Raw genomic sequence first — 17,389 nt, 5'->3', positions numbered from 1 at the left:
GCAATAGTCTAGAACTACAAAGAGATACATACTGTACAGCAGCTGCAAGAGCAGACTGAAGTAATTTACTGGGCTGTTGTTGTGACTGTTATTTTGAGGCTCACCAAAAGCAGTGCATAAGCACAAGCATGAGTCAGAATAAAAAGAAAGTACATAATTTTTCATTTCTAAGATTTTACACGTGTATCTGGATATATTAAATAAATAATCTGGCCCTTAAAACCTGCATTGCACAACAACACACAACATTTTGAATCATGTCATTGTTTATTAATCAAAACCTAAGCCAAAATGTAAAAGCAGTGTATTTTAAACTCACTACACTCTCAGTGCTTCCATAGGAATAAAGAGGGTAAGTGGCAAGGTGAGGTGCTGCTGATCAAATGCACTTGATGAACACAAAGCCAAGGAGGAAAGACAAGGGCAAAGATCTTAGAGAAGCAATTTTTGCTGCCCATCAATCTGGGAAGGAATTTAAGGCCATTTCCAATAATTTGAAGTCCATCATTCTACAGTGAAACAAATTATTCATAGGTGGAAAACATTCAAGACAGCTGGCAATTTTCCAAGGAGTAGACATCCCAGGAAGTTCACCCCAAGGTCATTAGTTCATGACAGTACAAGAAGCAAAACACTGGACAAGTATGGCTTGCTTGGTTGCTTGGAACGGTTGACAGAAGAAAGCCTCTTCTCTCTAAAAACAACTTGGCAGCATGACTTATGTTTGTAAAGCTGCATTTGAACAAACCACAAGACTTCTGAAAAACTCCCTTTTGGACAGATGAGACCAAAGCGGAGATGTTCAGAATGCACAGCACCACGTTTGGAGAAAACCAAACACAGAACTTTCGCACAAATTCTCATACCAACTATCAGGCACGGTGGTGGAAGGTTGGTGATTAGAGCTTGTTTTGCAGCCACAGTCTGGGAACCTTTACAGTTATTGAGTCGACCAAAAAATCCATGGTATACCATTGTATTCTAGAGTCAAATGTAAGATCATCAACTCAAAGCAGCAAATCTAGGACAGAATGGCCAAAAAAGAAAGCAAGGCAAGGCATCTTTATTTACATAGCGCATTTCATACCACAGGCAACTCAACTCAAAGACAAGGCATTTAAAAGAACAGAAAAACAAGCAATTTAAAGAGAATAAAAAAAAAAATAGAATAAAAATTAAAACACAGTTAAAAGCAATCAAAGAAGAGGGGAAAAATAAAAATATAAACTCAGCCATAAGCACACCGAAAGAGAAATGTTTTTAACCTGGATTTAAAAGTGCTTGGGGCTGATTTCAGTTCTGCTGGTAGTTTGTTCCAGTTGTGTGCAGCATAAACGCTAAAAGCTGCTTCACCGTGTCTAGTTTGAACTCTGGGCTCCACTATCTGACCTGAGTCAGCAGATCTCAGAGCTCTGCTGGGTTTATACTCTACCAGCATGTCATTCATGTATTCTGGACCTAAACCATTCCGTGATTTGTAGACGAGTAGCAGAACTTTAAAATCTATTCTGTATCTGACCGGGAGCCAATGTAAAGACTTGAGAAATGGGGTGATGTGATCTGATCTCTTTGTTCTGGTTAAAACTCGGGCTGCAGCGTTCTGAATGAGCTGCAGCTGTTTGAGACTCTTTTGGGGGGGTCCAGTCAGAAGACCGTTACAGTAGTCGAGTCTGTTGGAGATGAAAGCATGAATAAGCTTCTCCTGATCTGTTTGGGACATGAAACCCTTAACTCTTGATATGTTCTTCACAAAGGCATGATTTGGTGACTGATTTGATATGATTGAAAAATAAGTTTCAATTGTCCAAAGTCCAAATTTCAATCTGAATTGAATGCTGTGGTGTGACCTTAAGAGAGCTGTGCATGAACAAATCACCACAGATCTCAATTAGCTGAAGCAACGTTAAAGAAGAATGGGCCACGATTCCCCCATAACGATGTGAGAGACTGATAATGTCATACAGAAAACAATTACTTCAAGTTATTGCTGCTAAAGGAGGTTCTACCAGCTGTTGAATCAGGGGATGGACTTAGTTTTTACACAGTCTCTGAATTTTGGCAGATTCAAACAATGTTTCAAACAGTGTCAGATAGATGCTGTTCATTTGAGGTTTTAGTTACCTGATTTAAAGTCCTGATGATGACAAGATTTATTTTTATTATGTCCTGATACATATCATTTTGTAATTGAAGAAGGGTGTACTTTCTTTCTCACATGATAGTATATTTTGTTGTTTTTTGTAAAACAAAACTATAGTATCGATTTAAAATGTGAAAATCTCTCACATTCTGTTGTTTTCATTTGTTTGGGTAGGTTTCCTTTACAGGCGGACTTTTTTATAACAACCAAGACCGAACGACATATAACTGGAGGTGTCGTGATAGTTGTTCTGCATTGCTTCTTATACTTTTAGGGATTTCACATAATGCTTTGTAGTTGCTTTGGTGTTAGGATTGTATTGTCGTTTAACAATTCTGCTACTCAAATGAACTTTGATGTGAAATGTGACACCACTGCAACCAAACGCACTCAGCTTTGTGAACAGTTTTTAGACGGAATTTTTCATGTCTACATTGAATTTATTTTTGTGTGTTGATTCCTGCTTTTCTTAAGCTACTTAAGCGGACCCTTGACCCACCAGTTGTTCAGCTGGGTTGGCTGTATGTTTCGGATATAGACGGTTTATCGTTTGTATCGTATCGTATCAAATCAAATCAAATCAAATCAAATCAAATCTATTTTGTATAGCACATTTCATGTGCAAAACGGTTCAAGGTGCTTCACATAAAATAAAAGCATTGCAGCAGGGAGTGGAAGAAGCATTAAAAATACATAAATTAATTAAATTAATTGTATGCCCTGGTTATGGGCTTTTCTAAATGACCAAGGTGTTACCTGTTCAAACGAAAGTAGTGATATCCTGCAAACGCCAACTGTGAAAGATAAAACGTGTGTTTTGTCATGTTTTCATGCTCATTGTGAAATTCTACCACAACAGCTCTAACCAGATTCTTTGTGTCTTCAACAGCTTGCTACTGCCAAGAATGATGCTTGAATTGGTTCGATGGAGCTGTCTTGTGTAGGAGCTTTAGATCAATGCAAACAGACCTTCGTGATTCATAAGACCACAGTTTCTGCCAAACATGGACGGAAATCAGAATAACTACTGGGGACAGCCCAACCTGAACAGGTACTGAAAGTAAAAATATCAAAAAGAAAGAAAAAGCAAACAAAGTCGGTGTGTGATATTTTTCATACAAAGTGTTTACTAGCACAATATTTTGACTTTACTTTTGAGACTCTTTTCTTGTAACAAGTATTTGACAGTACACAAGTGGATTTTTGATACGTTGATTTGGATGATTACATAGAAAAATCAATGAATCGAATTCAGCATAACAAAATAAAAAAAGGAAGAAGTTTGGAGATGAGCCGCAGAGGAGAGATCTCTCCCCGTGCACACACGTCTTTTAGTACATACAATAGATTCTTTATAAGAGATCACAGTATAAGTGAAAAAATAATGTCAATTACAGCAGAATAATAAGGTAGTGTTAGATAAATTAAGAGCAAACATTTTTACAGATCATGGTTCAGGAAAGATGAACTTGAAATGCTGTTGCATAATGTGAATAGGTAAAAGAGAGCAGAATATTTAAGCATCTGTTATTCTTCTTATTTAACATGTAATAACTTACGACAGGTTATGTGCAGGAATGATTTACACGCGTCTCCGTATGGATTTCTCAATCTCTCTCGCCTTGCAGAGTGTGCTTCGGCCTGAGTGCTGACATGGAACAAAACCTGAGGGAGCTTCAACAACAGCAAGTGGCCAAAGAGGTTAACTGTGAGTATTTTTCTGAGGAATTACTTTTTTTGTGTGTGAGTCGTTAAACTTTTTTAAAAAAAATCCATGGGCTCAAACCAGCAGCTCTTTAGTTGAATACATAAGATAATTAAGATGTTTTCAGTACAAACAACTGATATTTTTGACTGTCTTCATTCGTCTGTCTTTTATGTAAGTTGTGTTAATTTGCTACACTATTAAGAGACGGATTGAATGATCCAAGTTGAAATTCCGTTGCTTTTTATACTTTCATCACTGTAAGAGATTTATCCTCTTTGGTCAAACCCCATTTGTCTAATAAAACAGCTTGTAGACAGAGCGTAGGTGAGTTTGGCATCACAGAGCAGGGCTGTTTTAGGAGACCAGGGCGAAGGAGGAGGGGAAGCTATCGCTCCCTGGTCACCAGCTGTTCCTGCAGTCTGGGGCACGTCGGATGTTTCCACAGAGAAGGTTATGGGAAGCTACGTTAAGATTATGGCCTGCCATGCAGATAATGGCAATTCCTGCGTTAATCAGGGTGTTGTGGCTGATGTTTGACGAAGAAGGTGATGGGTTAAGCGGATGTTTTCAACGTGTTTTTACTTTTGTTTCCTGCTCAATATCTGCAGAGTGTGAGGAGTTTTCATTGCAAGTTGTTTCCATGTTTCTTCCTCTGGGAGTTGTTTCTGCACGGTCTGAGGCAACAGTGATAGCAGACCTTATTCAATAAAGAAGAGATTTCTAAGCGTAAAGTTTAGTGTTTGATTTCGTTGTTTTTAATAGGCAATATTTCTTTCCCTTCTCAGCCAACATCTCCCTTTCCCAGTCTCCCTTCTACTCGGATGCCTACCGCCTAACGTTGGATAACACACTGCTGCTCAGTGAGGGGGATCAAGTGGTCCCTTCCTCCCAGAGACGGGCAGTGTTTGGAGGCCAGCACAAAGAGGCCAAACCCCTCCCACCTCTTCCTGACCCTGAGGAGTTCATGTCAGATGAAGCAGCTGATACAGAAGTGGAGTTTTTTACCAGTGACCGCCAGCGTCTCTTACCCAAAAGCTGCCCGAAGTCCATCTGCAAGGGCAGCACCAAAGACAGTGGCCAAGTAAATCGCGCTTACCAGGAGAACTCAGGAAGCGATGGAGGTGCTGGAATTGGCTCCATAGCTTTCTCTTGGCCAAGCAGAGATGACAGACCAGTGGGTAGAGGTGGCAGGTTTGGAGCAAACAACTGGTCCTTTGCTATCCAGAGAGAAGACAACCAGCCTGTGGCATCTGTTGTCAGGGATACTTGTGGAAGCAAAGAGCTGGAACAACACCACTCATCCAGAATCCGATTTTCCTGTCCAGGTTTTCCTTCTCAAGCACAAGGCATCCCCACAACCTGTCCCACTGAAAAGCCCCAAATCCCTCCCCGTATCCCTATCCCGCCTAAACCCTCTGCTCTTTCAAAAACTGGGAACGGAAACGAGGAAGACAAGCCACCCAAAATCCCTCCAAGAGTTCCACTGGTGCCCCCCTGTCCACCACGCACCCCAAGCCCCAAAAGTCTTCCAATTTATATCAACGGAGTGATGCCTGTCACACAGAGTTTTGCTGCTAACCCAAATTATGTGAGTAAGGCATTACAGAGACAACAGAGTGAAAGGGCACCCCCCGCGACACAGTTTTCTCCCTGTATTGTTCCAATCTTGAAAGATGGAAAACAGGCGAGCGCCACACATTACATCCTCTTACCGCCGGGCCGTCCAGCACATACTCAGAGACGAGAGAGACTCCTAAGTGAACCCAACAGGACTGCGAGTACAGGCGTTTGGCTGAAAAGATAGAGACCTTCACTTGATAATGAAATTGGATGGATACAAAACTGTGACTGGCATCTTTAGTAAGTACACGAAGACACTATTATACAGTGTGTGAAAGCAGGTACTCACATTTCTAATGTCACATTCTTATTTTTAATGACTGATCTGTTTTGTCACTGTGAGGTTTTTGTCTAATTTTGACTGAACATTTACCGGTCAGTATTTTAAGAGATGTCTCCTCTTGTTCAACCCACGACACACAGTACAGCGCACAGTATTATAATATTTTCACTAATAGTGAAAAAATAATATACCTCCTTTAAAAATGTCCAAAATGACTGAGGCTGACTTAGATATTGCAACGTTCTTACTGGAAAAATGTATTATCGCTCATTAGTTTTTAAGCCCGTGCTCACATTACTTTATTAGCCTGTAGTGAGTTTAAATTAGCCTGAGCTAATACTGTATTTCCTACAAGAGAGCAAATATTGAGAGGTACAAGCTGGGCTTGTGCCAGATTGTTCATTCCATGTGTGTCATTTTTCTTATGAGAGTGCTTCTTGAAAAGTCTAATATATTGATTAATTTGATGTTTTGTCGAATCATTCTCACATTTAGATTTGTTGTAAATATGACAGTGAAGAATGTGGTCAACATTACAACACAAACCAATCGTGTGTAAAACAGAGATTTATATATCTAATACGTGACCTGACTCGCCTCATGCTTTGTGAGGTTTCAGTGGATTCTGTTGCAGTTGTTGTTACATGTTTTTTTAATTTTGAAAAAAAAATAGACTTTAGTGTCAAAAGTCTGATTTTTGGATTTCAGTTACATGCAACAGCATTCTCCCTGCAAAGTGCTGACATCTTCATGTCAAGGACTGAATGCGCAGCAGCAAATGAACCCCATTCTTCCAGCTATGATTTGCTGACAAACTACTAATTATTATGGAAAACTGTTGATGTATGCAAATTTAGCTCTAATGTTGTTTATATAGTTAGAAAAAAAAAAAGGTACAGAATAGACCTTTGGTTAAAATGTTCTATGTTCTTTTTGTGGATGGGATGAGATCATGTTTACAACCTTTGTTAGACCAACTTGTTGGACGTCCTCGTGAAGGCTCTGCATCAAACTCAGCTCTAGCAAAGTTTATCAATGTGTCAAAAGTAATTATAAAAGCTGTTTTTAATCTATTTATAGAAATAAATAACTTATTCATTGTGTGATTTCTTTGTTCTTCATTTCCAAACCAAAGCTATTACAATCCGTCGTTGGTAATTATGAATGAACACATTGTCGAAGTACCTGGACTGAAAAATATAATCTTTTCATGAAATACTGAATGTGTTATCATAATTAATAATTTCATGGTTTCAACAAGCTTTTAAAGTTTTAGAAAGAAGAGAAGCCACTCAGTTTGGAGTTCCAACAGGGAATTTTAATGGATCAAAACTAAATGGTGCCAAATGAAGGCTGCTGTTGGTCAGGTTCCTTGGTCAAGCATTTGAAGGCGGTAACAGTGCCTTCAATGGGAAGAGTCTTCGGGCCAAGCTGAGAACACACACACATCCACACCAAACCAGGCTGGGCCAATATGTGGACGAATGGCAGCACAAACATGAAAGAAGGCTCGCACACCGTGGGGCTTCACTTGTGGCTGCTTTCTGCACCGAGGTGTTGTTCTGAGCACGACAGCTTTTCATGGCAACATAAAGAAGCCACAAGTGGAAATCTGCAGTGCTTGGGCCTTTTCAGGTTTTCATTTTTTGGAAAGAGTCTCCAGGACAGCCCCCAAAAAAATGCTTTCCTGTGCATGCTACATTATCATCTCACAGTTCATTTGCTATCCAACCAATATGGCGATTCATCAGGCTAAAAACAAAAAACATTTGTTTGGCATTGTATCATGCTGCTTATGTGTTTTTCTGTCTCTATTCTCTGACCTCCACATTTATCATCACTATCCATTAGAATTGCCTGGTAATGCAGAAATGTCTCCAAAGTAATCTTGGAAAAACTAAGTTAATTTAAGTACCTAACTTTCATACGTGAAGGAATTTCCAAACTTCACAATTGAATAAATCCAATTTTGTTCCATTGATCTGTAATTAGTTTTGTGTTAAACATTTAATCAAAATGATGTGACAAAAGAAAATCATCATTCTATTACGCAATCATTTCTTCTTTTTGCAAAATAAGTTAAAAAACAAACACTTAAAACCTTAACTAACCCCTCCTTCCACCCCCTCCCCGCTGGCCCCTGCAGTTCCTTAAGGGCCTTATTGAACTTTGGCCTGTGTTCTTCTACAGGCACAGCCTCAGCACTCTCATCTACTCGGACCGAGGTCCTTCGTGCAGCCGTGGGGCTGTTAGGTGCAGGACTGACGATTACTTTACCGCCAAGCCCGGTTGAGCAGTTTGACTTCTGCCAGGCGTTTGCTGATCATGGTGGCAAAGAAAAGGGCGAGGAGTACGCTACTAATCAGCATGTAGTCATAGTCGTCTTTAAGTACATCAAACTGCTTTGAGGGATACACTCGTGTCTGGTAGATGTCGAGACCGTATGCCACCACCTAAAATTAAAGAAAATATTTAGGTATCAAATCTTGGACAGAGACACCAAGAAAATATAAACTACATTTTCAGAGATAAACACCAAAAATGGTGAACTATTCAAATGAATTCCAGAAAAAAAAAAAAAACTTTAAATCAAGGCAAAAATCTGATAAAACAAGGGAAACCTTCCTTTATAATTGTCATGGAATAAGTTTGTCAGTGCTCTGAAGCTAGACTCACCAGGCAGGTTGATTCCAGTCCAGAAGGGGCTGTGTAAATACCTCGCACTCTTGATACAGTCTGGTTGTAGTTGATGAACCACTCTGTGCGGATGATCAGCTCTGGTGCGTACGGTATCAGGTTCTCTTCACTGGAGATCAAGTTAACAAGTCAGATCAGGGCAGATGGGGGGGGGGGGGGGGGGGGGGGGGGGGGAGAAAGGAGTTCAATGTTAAACCACATCTGACTGGGAACTTACCGGCTTTGCTCGGTTACTATTTCTGGCCTGCGTGGGTCAAGGAACATCTTTGGCAATGACAGAATCCCCCCGGAGGGCAAGCCAACTGTGACGAAACAAGTCCAAAGAAACACGTTAGGCAAGAGTTGAGCAAATTTAAAGAGACCTTTCCGTTTTTTGAGAAAATATGAATAACTGTCAAATATATAAATAGGACAAAGTTGGAGAGAAATACTGGAACTTACTGAGCAGATGGCGGCTGGTGATGCCCTTTTCAGTCAGGGTGGCCTCCAAGGTAGAGATGGAGGAGGGGAAAATGTAAGACTGCTGAAGCACCTGAGGAACATGTGGCCGATCCAGCGAGCTGAACACGGTGCTGTTGTAGAGCTCCATTCCTTCGTAGAGTTCAATTACAGAGAACTCATTCCTGCGAGACTTTGAGCTCCAGTATTCATACTGCAGAGTCAGACAGACACGGGGGATTTAACAGGTAAAGGGATCACCTGACCTTCAAAGACTACTGTGACAAATCCAAATTCAACAAAACAACCGATGACCATTGCTATCTCTATTCTATTCTAGCCAATTGAGTGCAGAAATCGGTCAGGCTTACCACAACCCAATTTTCAGAGTGCACAACATGCACCGGTCCTCTGGCTTTCCTCTGAACGGCCTCGTGGATGATGCGACCAGTCACGCCATCAATCAGCAGGATCCCGATGAAGCTGCGCTCCTGATGCAAGTCTGTGCTCTCCGTCACCACTGCTAGTAGATTGGGATTCAAGTACTGTGAACATGAGAGACACCCAATGAATCATTTGAATTGAAATGAAAAAGTTACTCTCAAATTAACATGGTCCGACACACCTAAACTCGAGAATCTCAACAGTCAACAAACCATGACTGCAAAGAATTTGCCAAAAATATATGATTTTAAGTCAACTATAATTGATTTTGGAAATACCGACCTTAATCCTTCAGAGGTATGCTTAAAATGACTTTGTCTATAGTAATTTCTAATTCAAATGACTGTGTTTATAGTAATCTGAAGAAGAAAAGAAATGTAGCTACTCGGCTTTCTCCAATTATATGTGAAGTTACACGATTGTGGATGAAATCATGATGAAAATTGTTCCAGTAAGGCCTTAAATATGACACAGCGCAACACAGCAGCATTTCATAGCTGGACATACCACCAAATTCTGCAGTACATAACTGCTGATTTTTAATGTTTCAGTGATTTCCTCTCCATCTTATGGTCCTGAGTAGAAGGACTAACTTCTAGCTGAAGGTTTATTCAAAGGGAGCAGTGCAGAGGGAATATGACTCACTTGGGAAAGCCTTTTTACAAAAGAAAACGAGGTATCATCGTCTTTATGACTGAAGTGGAAAATATGAGCCGTAACCAACTAAATCCCACATAAAAAAAAGCAAATATCATTTGAAATTTCTCAGCAGTATTTCCAGACCACATTAGGGTACCTTATAGAGTACACTACGGTCTCCCATTACTCTGCCCTGTGAGTGCACGTGCTCATTCGGCCTTTTCCCTCTGACAGAGACAACCTTCTGTATCTCCGTTGGTATGACAACCTCCCAGATCTGCTCAGTTGACAAGTCCTGAGAGAGCAAGAAAATTAGCCGGATTAAGTCATTAAATAAATATTATTTCATAATAGCTCACCGCAAGAGCCTGGAAACAATGAAGTAAAAGTTTCACTTGCCGTTCTTAGTCTGTAACCAGACAGTCTTCCCTGACTTGAGTCAACAAGATGAAAGAAAATGGATGAGGCCATCTCTTGGAGTTGCTGCAATACATTCTTGGTAGATGGAAAGGCCGACACCTGGGATTGGGAAATAGATAAGTAAATTAATAAATGAATGGACAAATAAACAAATCAGTAAAATGGAGGTAATGTTGTGTGTAAACCAACTTCACTTAAAATGTTATATTCTACAATTATCATCATTTCAATTTAGTTTCTCCTTGTGTGCAACATGTGACAGGCTGAACGGAAGAACTAGAGGAAGACGGATACATTGTTGATATGATTGCTACAGACCTTGTACTGGTCATCAATGAGAAGCAAGACTTTGGCATAATCCTGGTCCATGAGTGGCAGCATGAGTGACTGAAGTATCGGCTGAGGTAGTGCGGGTGGAGTGACGTGACTCCTTTTTCCGAAGATGGGGTTAAACACATGTAGTGTGGCCAGGCCTGTGTCCTGATGACCAAATAGAAAAAAAAATATTTTAAAAAGGAGAACAAAACCATGTTGCAAATGGTTTGCAGGAACAACCAAACGTTACACAGGTTAGACCAGTATTAAAAAAGAAAAAAGAAAAAAAACTCTTAAGATAGTCACTGACCGTGCTTTACTTTAAAGCCTTAAAACTGAGCACCAGAGCAGAAAATCTTCAAACACAGTGCTTTGTCAGATACCTTGTCTTTGATGAGCAGTGTGCACTGTGGTGGATGAGGGAAGTGTGCAGTTGTCCGTTGCACCATTAGTTTGAAAGCAGCATTAGATGGGATGTTGTCAAGGTAATGCTTCCATAAAATACCACCAGTCTTGCTGTCAATCCCAAAGAGCTTCACGGAAGAAGAAAACAAAACAAAACAAGAACGAACTGTTCAGGAAAAAGTGAGCGGTGCGATTTGAAGTACCTTGCGTGTCATTTCTCTTTAGGCCTGCCTGATCTTAGACTAAATAAACCAAATCTAGTTTGACCACAACTGAGCAACAGAGCTCATCTCTCCTGAAACACTAACAAACAGTGACTAAATCTGAACGCAGGCTTGAGTCATTTACCTTCCCAGATGCAGTAACCATAACCATCATCTTCTGCAAGTTGAACTCATCTCTGGACAGGTTCTCAATGGTGATGTCATTTTTTACTTGACTGCGGGGTTTGCGGGCGTCATAGAACAGCTTCCAGAGGTGAGCGACCCAGGCCTGCAGCAGGATGAGCTGAGAGGAGAGCCTCTTCAACACCATAGACATCAGCCCATCTAGGTGAATTACAGCAAGAGCACACACTCTGCTTACTGAGTTTCAGTGGGTGTCAGTGTCATGCTTTTCATTCATTTCATACAACAGTGCAAGAAGAAACAAGACAGGAACACAGTAATCTTCTTTGGAGGAGGACAGGGTTGCTTTGTTGACAACAAGAAAGGCTCAGTGGATATTAAAAAGGATTTTCAGTCAATCACAAGTGACCTTAGCTATAAGATAGGCAGTCTAGTTCTATTGCAAAGACGGAGTCGTGTGTTACCTTGAATCGCTGAATCCATATGCAGCAATAAAACAGAAGAAAACAAAAGACAGTGAAGCTAACAGAAACTAGGTGAATCATTACCTCAACAAATACAAGACTTGTTTGTTTTAACTGGCTATAAGCCTACAGCAACTGAAAAAACCCCCCAGCTTGGATGATTAAAAGCTACTAACACTAAAAGCTGGAAATATCAAATGTAGAATGGGACATCATTAGCCCGAAGAAGGGTTTTTTGTTTAACATTTACCAGCCTTTTTGCCAAACTCTCCCTCCAGCTCAGCCTGTGTTCCAGTAAGCGGCAGATCCACCATTTCCATTGTTACCACATCTGACAGGGCCTCCTCCCTGGTCCACATTACACGCCCTGGAAACAAAGATTCATTATTGCTCCGTAATCACTCATTTCATCTTCCACACCCTGTGACAGCTGATGCTTTCAATCAACTACGGCATTGGCAGTATTTTTTACGAAGATAAGTCTCTGTGTACATGTGAATTCTGACATCTGAGTCTGCTTATGCTCCACTTAGTGAACTGTTGCTGGCAGTAATCATGAAGATTAAGGGGTGGAATATAAAGAAATTGTTTTCGTGAGGGAAATCATGGCTCACCAATCTCTTTGCACTTTGGAAAGGTGTATTGAATCTTAGCTGTAAACACAATGAGTGACGAAACAATAGTTCCACCTTTTGATTCTCAACAACCCACCTTATGCAACCTTTTTATAAGACTAGCATTCTTAATTAAACAAAAATATCTCCTTAAAGGTGTAGCTGGGGTATCACCAGATTTAGGTCATTGCAAGGAAAACGTTGCAAAAGTAAAGACTTTGGCACCACCTGGTGGTCGAATAAAGGAAATAAAAAAGACACGACAGCGCACATGAATGCCTCAGCAATCATAAACACAGAGCTCAATCAAAATGATGTGAATCTGTTCTGGAAAGTGGATGAGAACAGATGGAAGCAGCAGGGGGAGGAGACAAAACTATTCAGCTGTATCTGACAGCCTGCAGCAACCTTCAGTCTCTATGCGATGCAAACACTTACATACAGTAACTCCTGATTCTCATTTAGTAGAATGTGATTTAAAAGTTCCCATAGCTCAGTTAAAAGCCCAATTTAAATGCTATAAGATGATTTGTGTAAATCACCACCTTTTAAGTTTTCAGCTGTACATAAATCAGCGAAGTAGACCTGTCGCTATGCCAGGGCTTTACATCTGTGCAGATTATTTTAAGAATCCTCTCATCCTGCTTACCAGAAATGTATGTATTGCTATAATAAACATGGTCAGAAATAAATGTATCCAATGTAAATATACAGTAGATTAGAGGTACGATTTATTGCATGCAGTTGATAATCAGCAATATTAATGTATTTTACATGTGACTAATACATCTCAACAACCAATATCTGCTCTGTTTGCAGAATATAAAGTTCCTATAAAGCATGCCATTGTTTTGCCAATATGCAAGACAATAGATGAGGTGAGCAAGAATCATGTCCCAACATGGTCTGAGGGTGTGCAGTTGCAAAAGCTTCTTCAGTGCATGATTCTAAAACCTCAGTTTTTGCATGACGTTAGAGTAAGTCAGGATAATGCTGAAAAGAAATCAAACTAGCATGCGGTTCTGTGTCATCAATTCTGCACAGGCATGGTTAAGCTTGAACAAGCTGCACAGTGGTAAATTAAAAAGCACCCTTTCCTTGGTCTCTCTGCTTTGTTATTCATACCTGGCTGTTGTATGAAGGTGAGCGTGTGGTCTTCTGTCTGCACCATGACTCTGTAGCCAACAGAGTCATCTTTCTTCAGGAACGCTTGTACATAGAGCTAAAACACATTAAAAGTAAATCAGATTGTAAAACAATTATTAACACCAAACAACATCATGTACTTTTGTTTTAAACTCTACTGTTAAAGTTATTTCAAACTGTGCGAAGACGGTTGCTTAAACCCAAAATCCCTGGGAAACAAACCAAACTCACCCTCTCTGGTTTCCCTCCATTAGGATCCATAGCAAAAATCAGAGTTGTGTCAAGAAGTCTGCGTCCAGTTTCAGCACTATAGAGGTTAATACTGCAAGCCTGTGGGTGGCAACAAATAATCCTAAATTGTTATTAATGCTTGTATCACTTACCTAAAAAGCCTGACTCAACCAGACAGTAACAAGTTTGACACGTTCACTAAACTAAATTTAAGCATTTTAGAAGCGTAGAAAAAATAAAACAAACACACAAGACTGCGCTACAGCAGCTAAAACTCTCAGGATTTTGTGGGAGGTTAACAACGACAAACCACATCTTAACAAATTTGAGAGTGTGATTTTTCTCAAACAGCTGAGATAGGCTCCAGCGAGTTGGATTCAGCAGGTATAGAAAAAGGATGGATGGAGTTTTCATGAACTAACCGTTTTGTTCTTGGGTGACATGACAGCAGCAACAGTCTTCTCTCCAGTGGTGGCAAATGAAACCAGCAGGGCCTATCAATCAAGAAAGTGGTGTAACAGGCAATCTCGCATACTATTTCTTTAATTAGCCATTTGAATATTTGTCTGGCACAGTAAAACTTACCCTTTTTTTTAAATGACAAAAATACGTTTGGGAACTATGGGAATATTTCACCTACTCTTACTTTAGAACTCAAGAAACATTTGACATGACAAATGACTGCATGTCTGGGAAATCAAACATTTTAGCACGAGTGCCAGCTGACGTTTACATTGAACCTGGTACTTTAGGTCTCAGAGACTTCTCTTTTAAGGAGCTAACATTTTCCTTCAGACCAGAGTTTTATAAATTTCCACAAAGGTCAAGAGTCAGCATGGCCCGAAGTGTAAAAAAAACATCCGTCCTTAAAGCTGAATTTCTTTAATGTAAGGCTGACTGACAATTTTATAGCACAATTACATGAATACCAGAAGAAGGTAACATTTCTGATGACAAACATCACAAAAAAACGAAAAAACAAAAGAAAAAAACAAGTGATCTGAAATCTCAGAATAAAATCTGGAGAAACAATTACGTACCGGCTTGAATTCCCTCAGCGTAACTATTTGACCATTGTTGAGCTGGAGAAGCACAAAGCGATCAGCCCCGAGCTGAAGGAAGAACTCTGACTGTGGCTGATGGGCCGGGTTAGGCTGGTGCGACACCAGGGACAGATGAAAGCCTGTGTCTACTTCAAGTCCAAGCGACTGAGAGAAGACAAATGTTTTTTTTTTTTTTTTTTTTTTTGTTTTTTTTTTTTTTTTTAAATTGTAAAAAGTGAGGAAAAGCATTCACACAGAGAAACAGAGTAATGTTCAAATAGAGCAGAGATGTGCAGAGACAAGTGAGTGAGACCTAATCAAACTACAGTGAAGAACATACATGGTAATTTCATACAAAGAGAAGTTTTGGTTCCATTTTTCTTGATACCTGAAGAGGGATCTGTGTCATCTGTAACTGCAGGTGTAAATCAAGTGTGTATAAGGACATGGTTGTGGAGTCTACACATGTCAACATCCCCTGGCCAATCACTGCACAACTGGTCGGTATGTTGGACAGCCACGGAGCTTCAACTGAGAACTGGAAGCAACACAAGCAAAGCAAAGAATAAACTTCAGCATTTGTTTGTTTTCTTGGTGTATCTAAAATGATGGAATTGAATCTTTCCCTAAAATGTTTGAAACATTTATATTCTTAGTACGTTCCACTCATAATTTTACCGTTTTCTACAGCCACTATAAAACGGGAGTACCTGCTTCATTATCTCTCCGTCATCCACACTGTAGACAACAACAGCAATGTGGGAATGGGGAACGACTCCCAACACATAAACTTCCCCATTTCCCCCAGAGTATACAGCCTGGTAATCCACAGTTTCACTGTAGAGGTTGATAGAGAAAACTGTGTTAATAATTTTCATACGCCAATGCTTTTCATACAGCTTGTAATTTTTTTCCCAGGGTTAAAGTTTGGCTTATAATAAGATAATTATATTCTTGAACATACATAGAAAAGAAATGGCTTTAACTGATGACATAAAATAGAAAAGACATGGCAATTTACCTCTCTGGTACGTTCTCTATCCACCTCTGATGACCATTAGACAGGTAATGGAGAGAGATGGCAGTTTTCTTTAAAACAGCCACATATTTCACTGTGCCTTGTTGTCCAACCAAACCAGCTGACTGGAATCTAAAATGCAAAAGAAAAGCAGATAATATTTGATCTAAAATAAAGACAAGTTTAAACCCAACCACTGCAAGTTAGGGTGATATAGTCACCTGCCAGAGTCGAGCACAATTTCCCAATTCAAACCACCAATATTGACCTCCCAGGAGCGCAGCAAGCGCCCATTACCAACTACAAGCACCGCATCTAGGAGACAAAGACACATTTAATTGATTATAAACATACAGTGAAGGAACTTAAAAACTATGGCGCTCAACTGCAATGACAAAAAAGAAGCACCTTGTCCATGATGCAGGAAAGCATCGATGTTTCCCTCTGGCCCGGTCTTATCCACATGTCGCCAAACTGTGACAGACATCAAACAGACAGTCCAAGTCATGTAGGAATAAAAATATAATACTCTCACTGACAGGTGTGTCATATTGAGGATGTATCAAATACTCACAAAGCTCTCCTGTCCTGGTATTGAGTGCAGCAAAAACATTACTCTCTGTTGCTAAAAGAACTTTTTTTGATGACTGCATTTGTGTGTCGTAATGAGAAAAGCGAACCTTGCCTACATATTGCTGCCTCCTGTGAACCACAAGACGGAGAAAAGGCATTACATTTGTTTATTATCATTATTACTATTTCTATCAAGCGATTGCTTATCAATAAGGCAGAATATATTGATGGAAGGTACTCTGGTTATTATCAGCTTGTTGCAAGGATTGCCAAATGTTTTGAGATAAGCCTCGTTTCAATGAACTAAGTGAGTCCATAGGACCATTGCTTTCCGAAAAGATAATTCACATGGACATGGATGGACAATGGATATGCTAAGAGCTCCTTAAACAAGCTATCAAAACGAGAATTTCTGTATCTAATTCTATATTTTTCTGCAATGTCCTCTCTTATAAAGTCCAGCCCAAACACAACGACTCGCAGCTAATAAGTGTGACAGGTGTTAGCATTAGCATTTCCAAATCATAAAAATAGAAGAAAAAAAACACGTATTTCACCGGCTCACAGCATTTTTCTTACCAATCAAATTTTCCCACTTGATCCTCAAACACAGCCTGGACAGCGGTGAATGAAATAATACATTTCAGCCAAAGCAAATTTAGCTTTGCCATTGCAGCAGTAGCTTGACTTGCTCTTCCAAAGGAGGGGGAAGTCGGAAGTTAACTGGCCTCCTTCTTGTCCTGTGAGAGCGAAGTGCTGCCACCTAAAGGCCGATACGTGAAACGCAGAAAATCAGTTTGTTGGTCACAGCTTATTAAATAATGATGCTCCATGTAATAAATCA

The 17,389-nt window shown here is 40.0% G+C and overlaps 2 protein-coding genes across 2 annotated transcripts; one reads left to right on the top strand and one right to left on the bottom strand.

Moving 5' to 3' along the window:
- The first annotated feature begins 3,033 nt into the window (after window positions 1-3,033).
- Window positions 3,034-6,044, top strand: errfi1b (ERBB receptor feedback inhibitor 1b). Its single transcript, XM_075475622.1, has 3 exons — window positions 3,034-3,191; window positions 3,769-3,848; window positions 4,634-6,044. The coding sequence occupies exons 1-3, from the start codon at window positions 3,145-3,147 to the stop codon at window positions 5,650-5,652; spliced, it is 1,146 nt and encodes a 381-aa protein (XP_075331737.1). The 5' UTR covers window positions 3,034-3,144; the 3' UTR covers window positions 5,653-6,044.
- A 1,003-nt stretch (window positions 6,045-7,047) lies between these two features.
- Window positions 7,048-17,263, bottom strand: emc1 (ER membrane protein complex subunit 1). The gene is made up of 22 exons (XM_075476413.1): window positions 17,125-17,263; window positions 16,547-16,674; window positions 16,381-16,446; window positions 16,194-16,287; window positions 15,976-16,104; window positions 15,665-15,791; window positions 15,343-15,492; window positions 14,952-15,119; window positions 14,334-14,405; window positions 13,912-14,010; window positions 13,660-13,756; window positions 12,171-12,287; window positions 11,458-11,657; window positions 11,088-11,237; window positions 10,708-10,869; window positions 10,369-10,488; window positions 10,127-10,264; window positions 9,258-9,431; window positions 8,890-9,100; window positions 8,666-8,750; window positions 8,428-8,557; window positions 7,048-8,204 (listed from the first exon to the last, which is right to left on the bottom strand). The coding sequence occupies exons 1-22, from the start codon at window positions 17,214-17,216 to the stop codon at window positions 8,025-8,027; spliced, it is 2,889 nt and encodes a 962-aa protein (XP_075332528.1). The 5' UTR covers window positions 17,217-17,263; the 3' UTR covers window positions 7,048-8,024.
- Window positions 17,264-17,389: the final 126 nt, after the last annotated feature.

This window comes from Odontesthes bonariensis, chromosome 10 (assembly GCF_027942865.1).
Source record: "Odontesthes bonariensis isolate fOdoBon6 chromosome 10, fOdoBon6.hap1, whole genome shotgun sequence".
Taxonomy (NCBI): domain Eukaryota; kingdom Metazoa; phylum Chordata; class Actinopteri; order Atheriniformes; family Atherinopsidae; genus Odontesthes; species Odontesthes bonariensis.
Note: the sequence above shows the minus strand (reverse complement) of the source record. Positions and strands in the feature narration are given on the sequence as shown.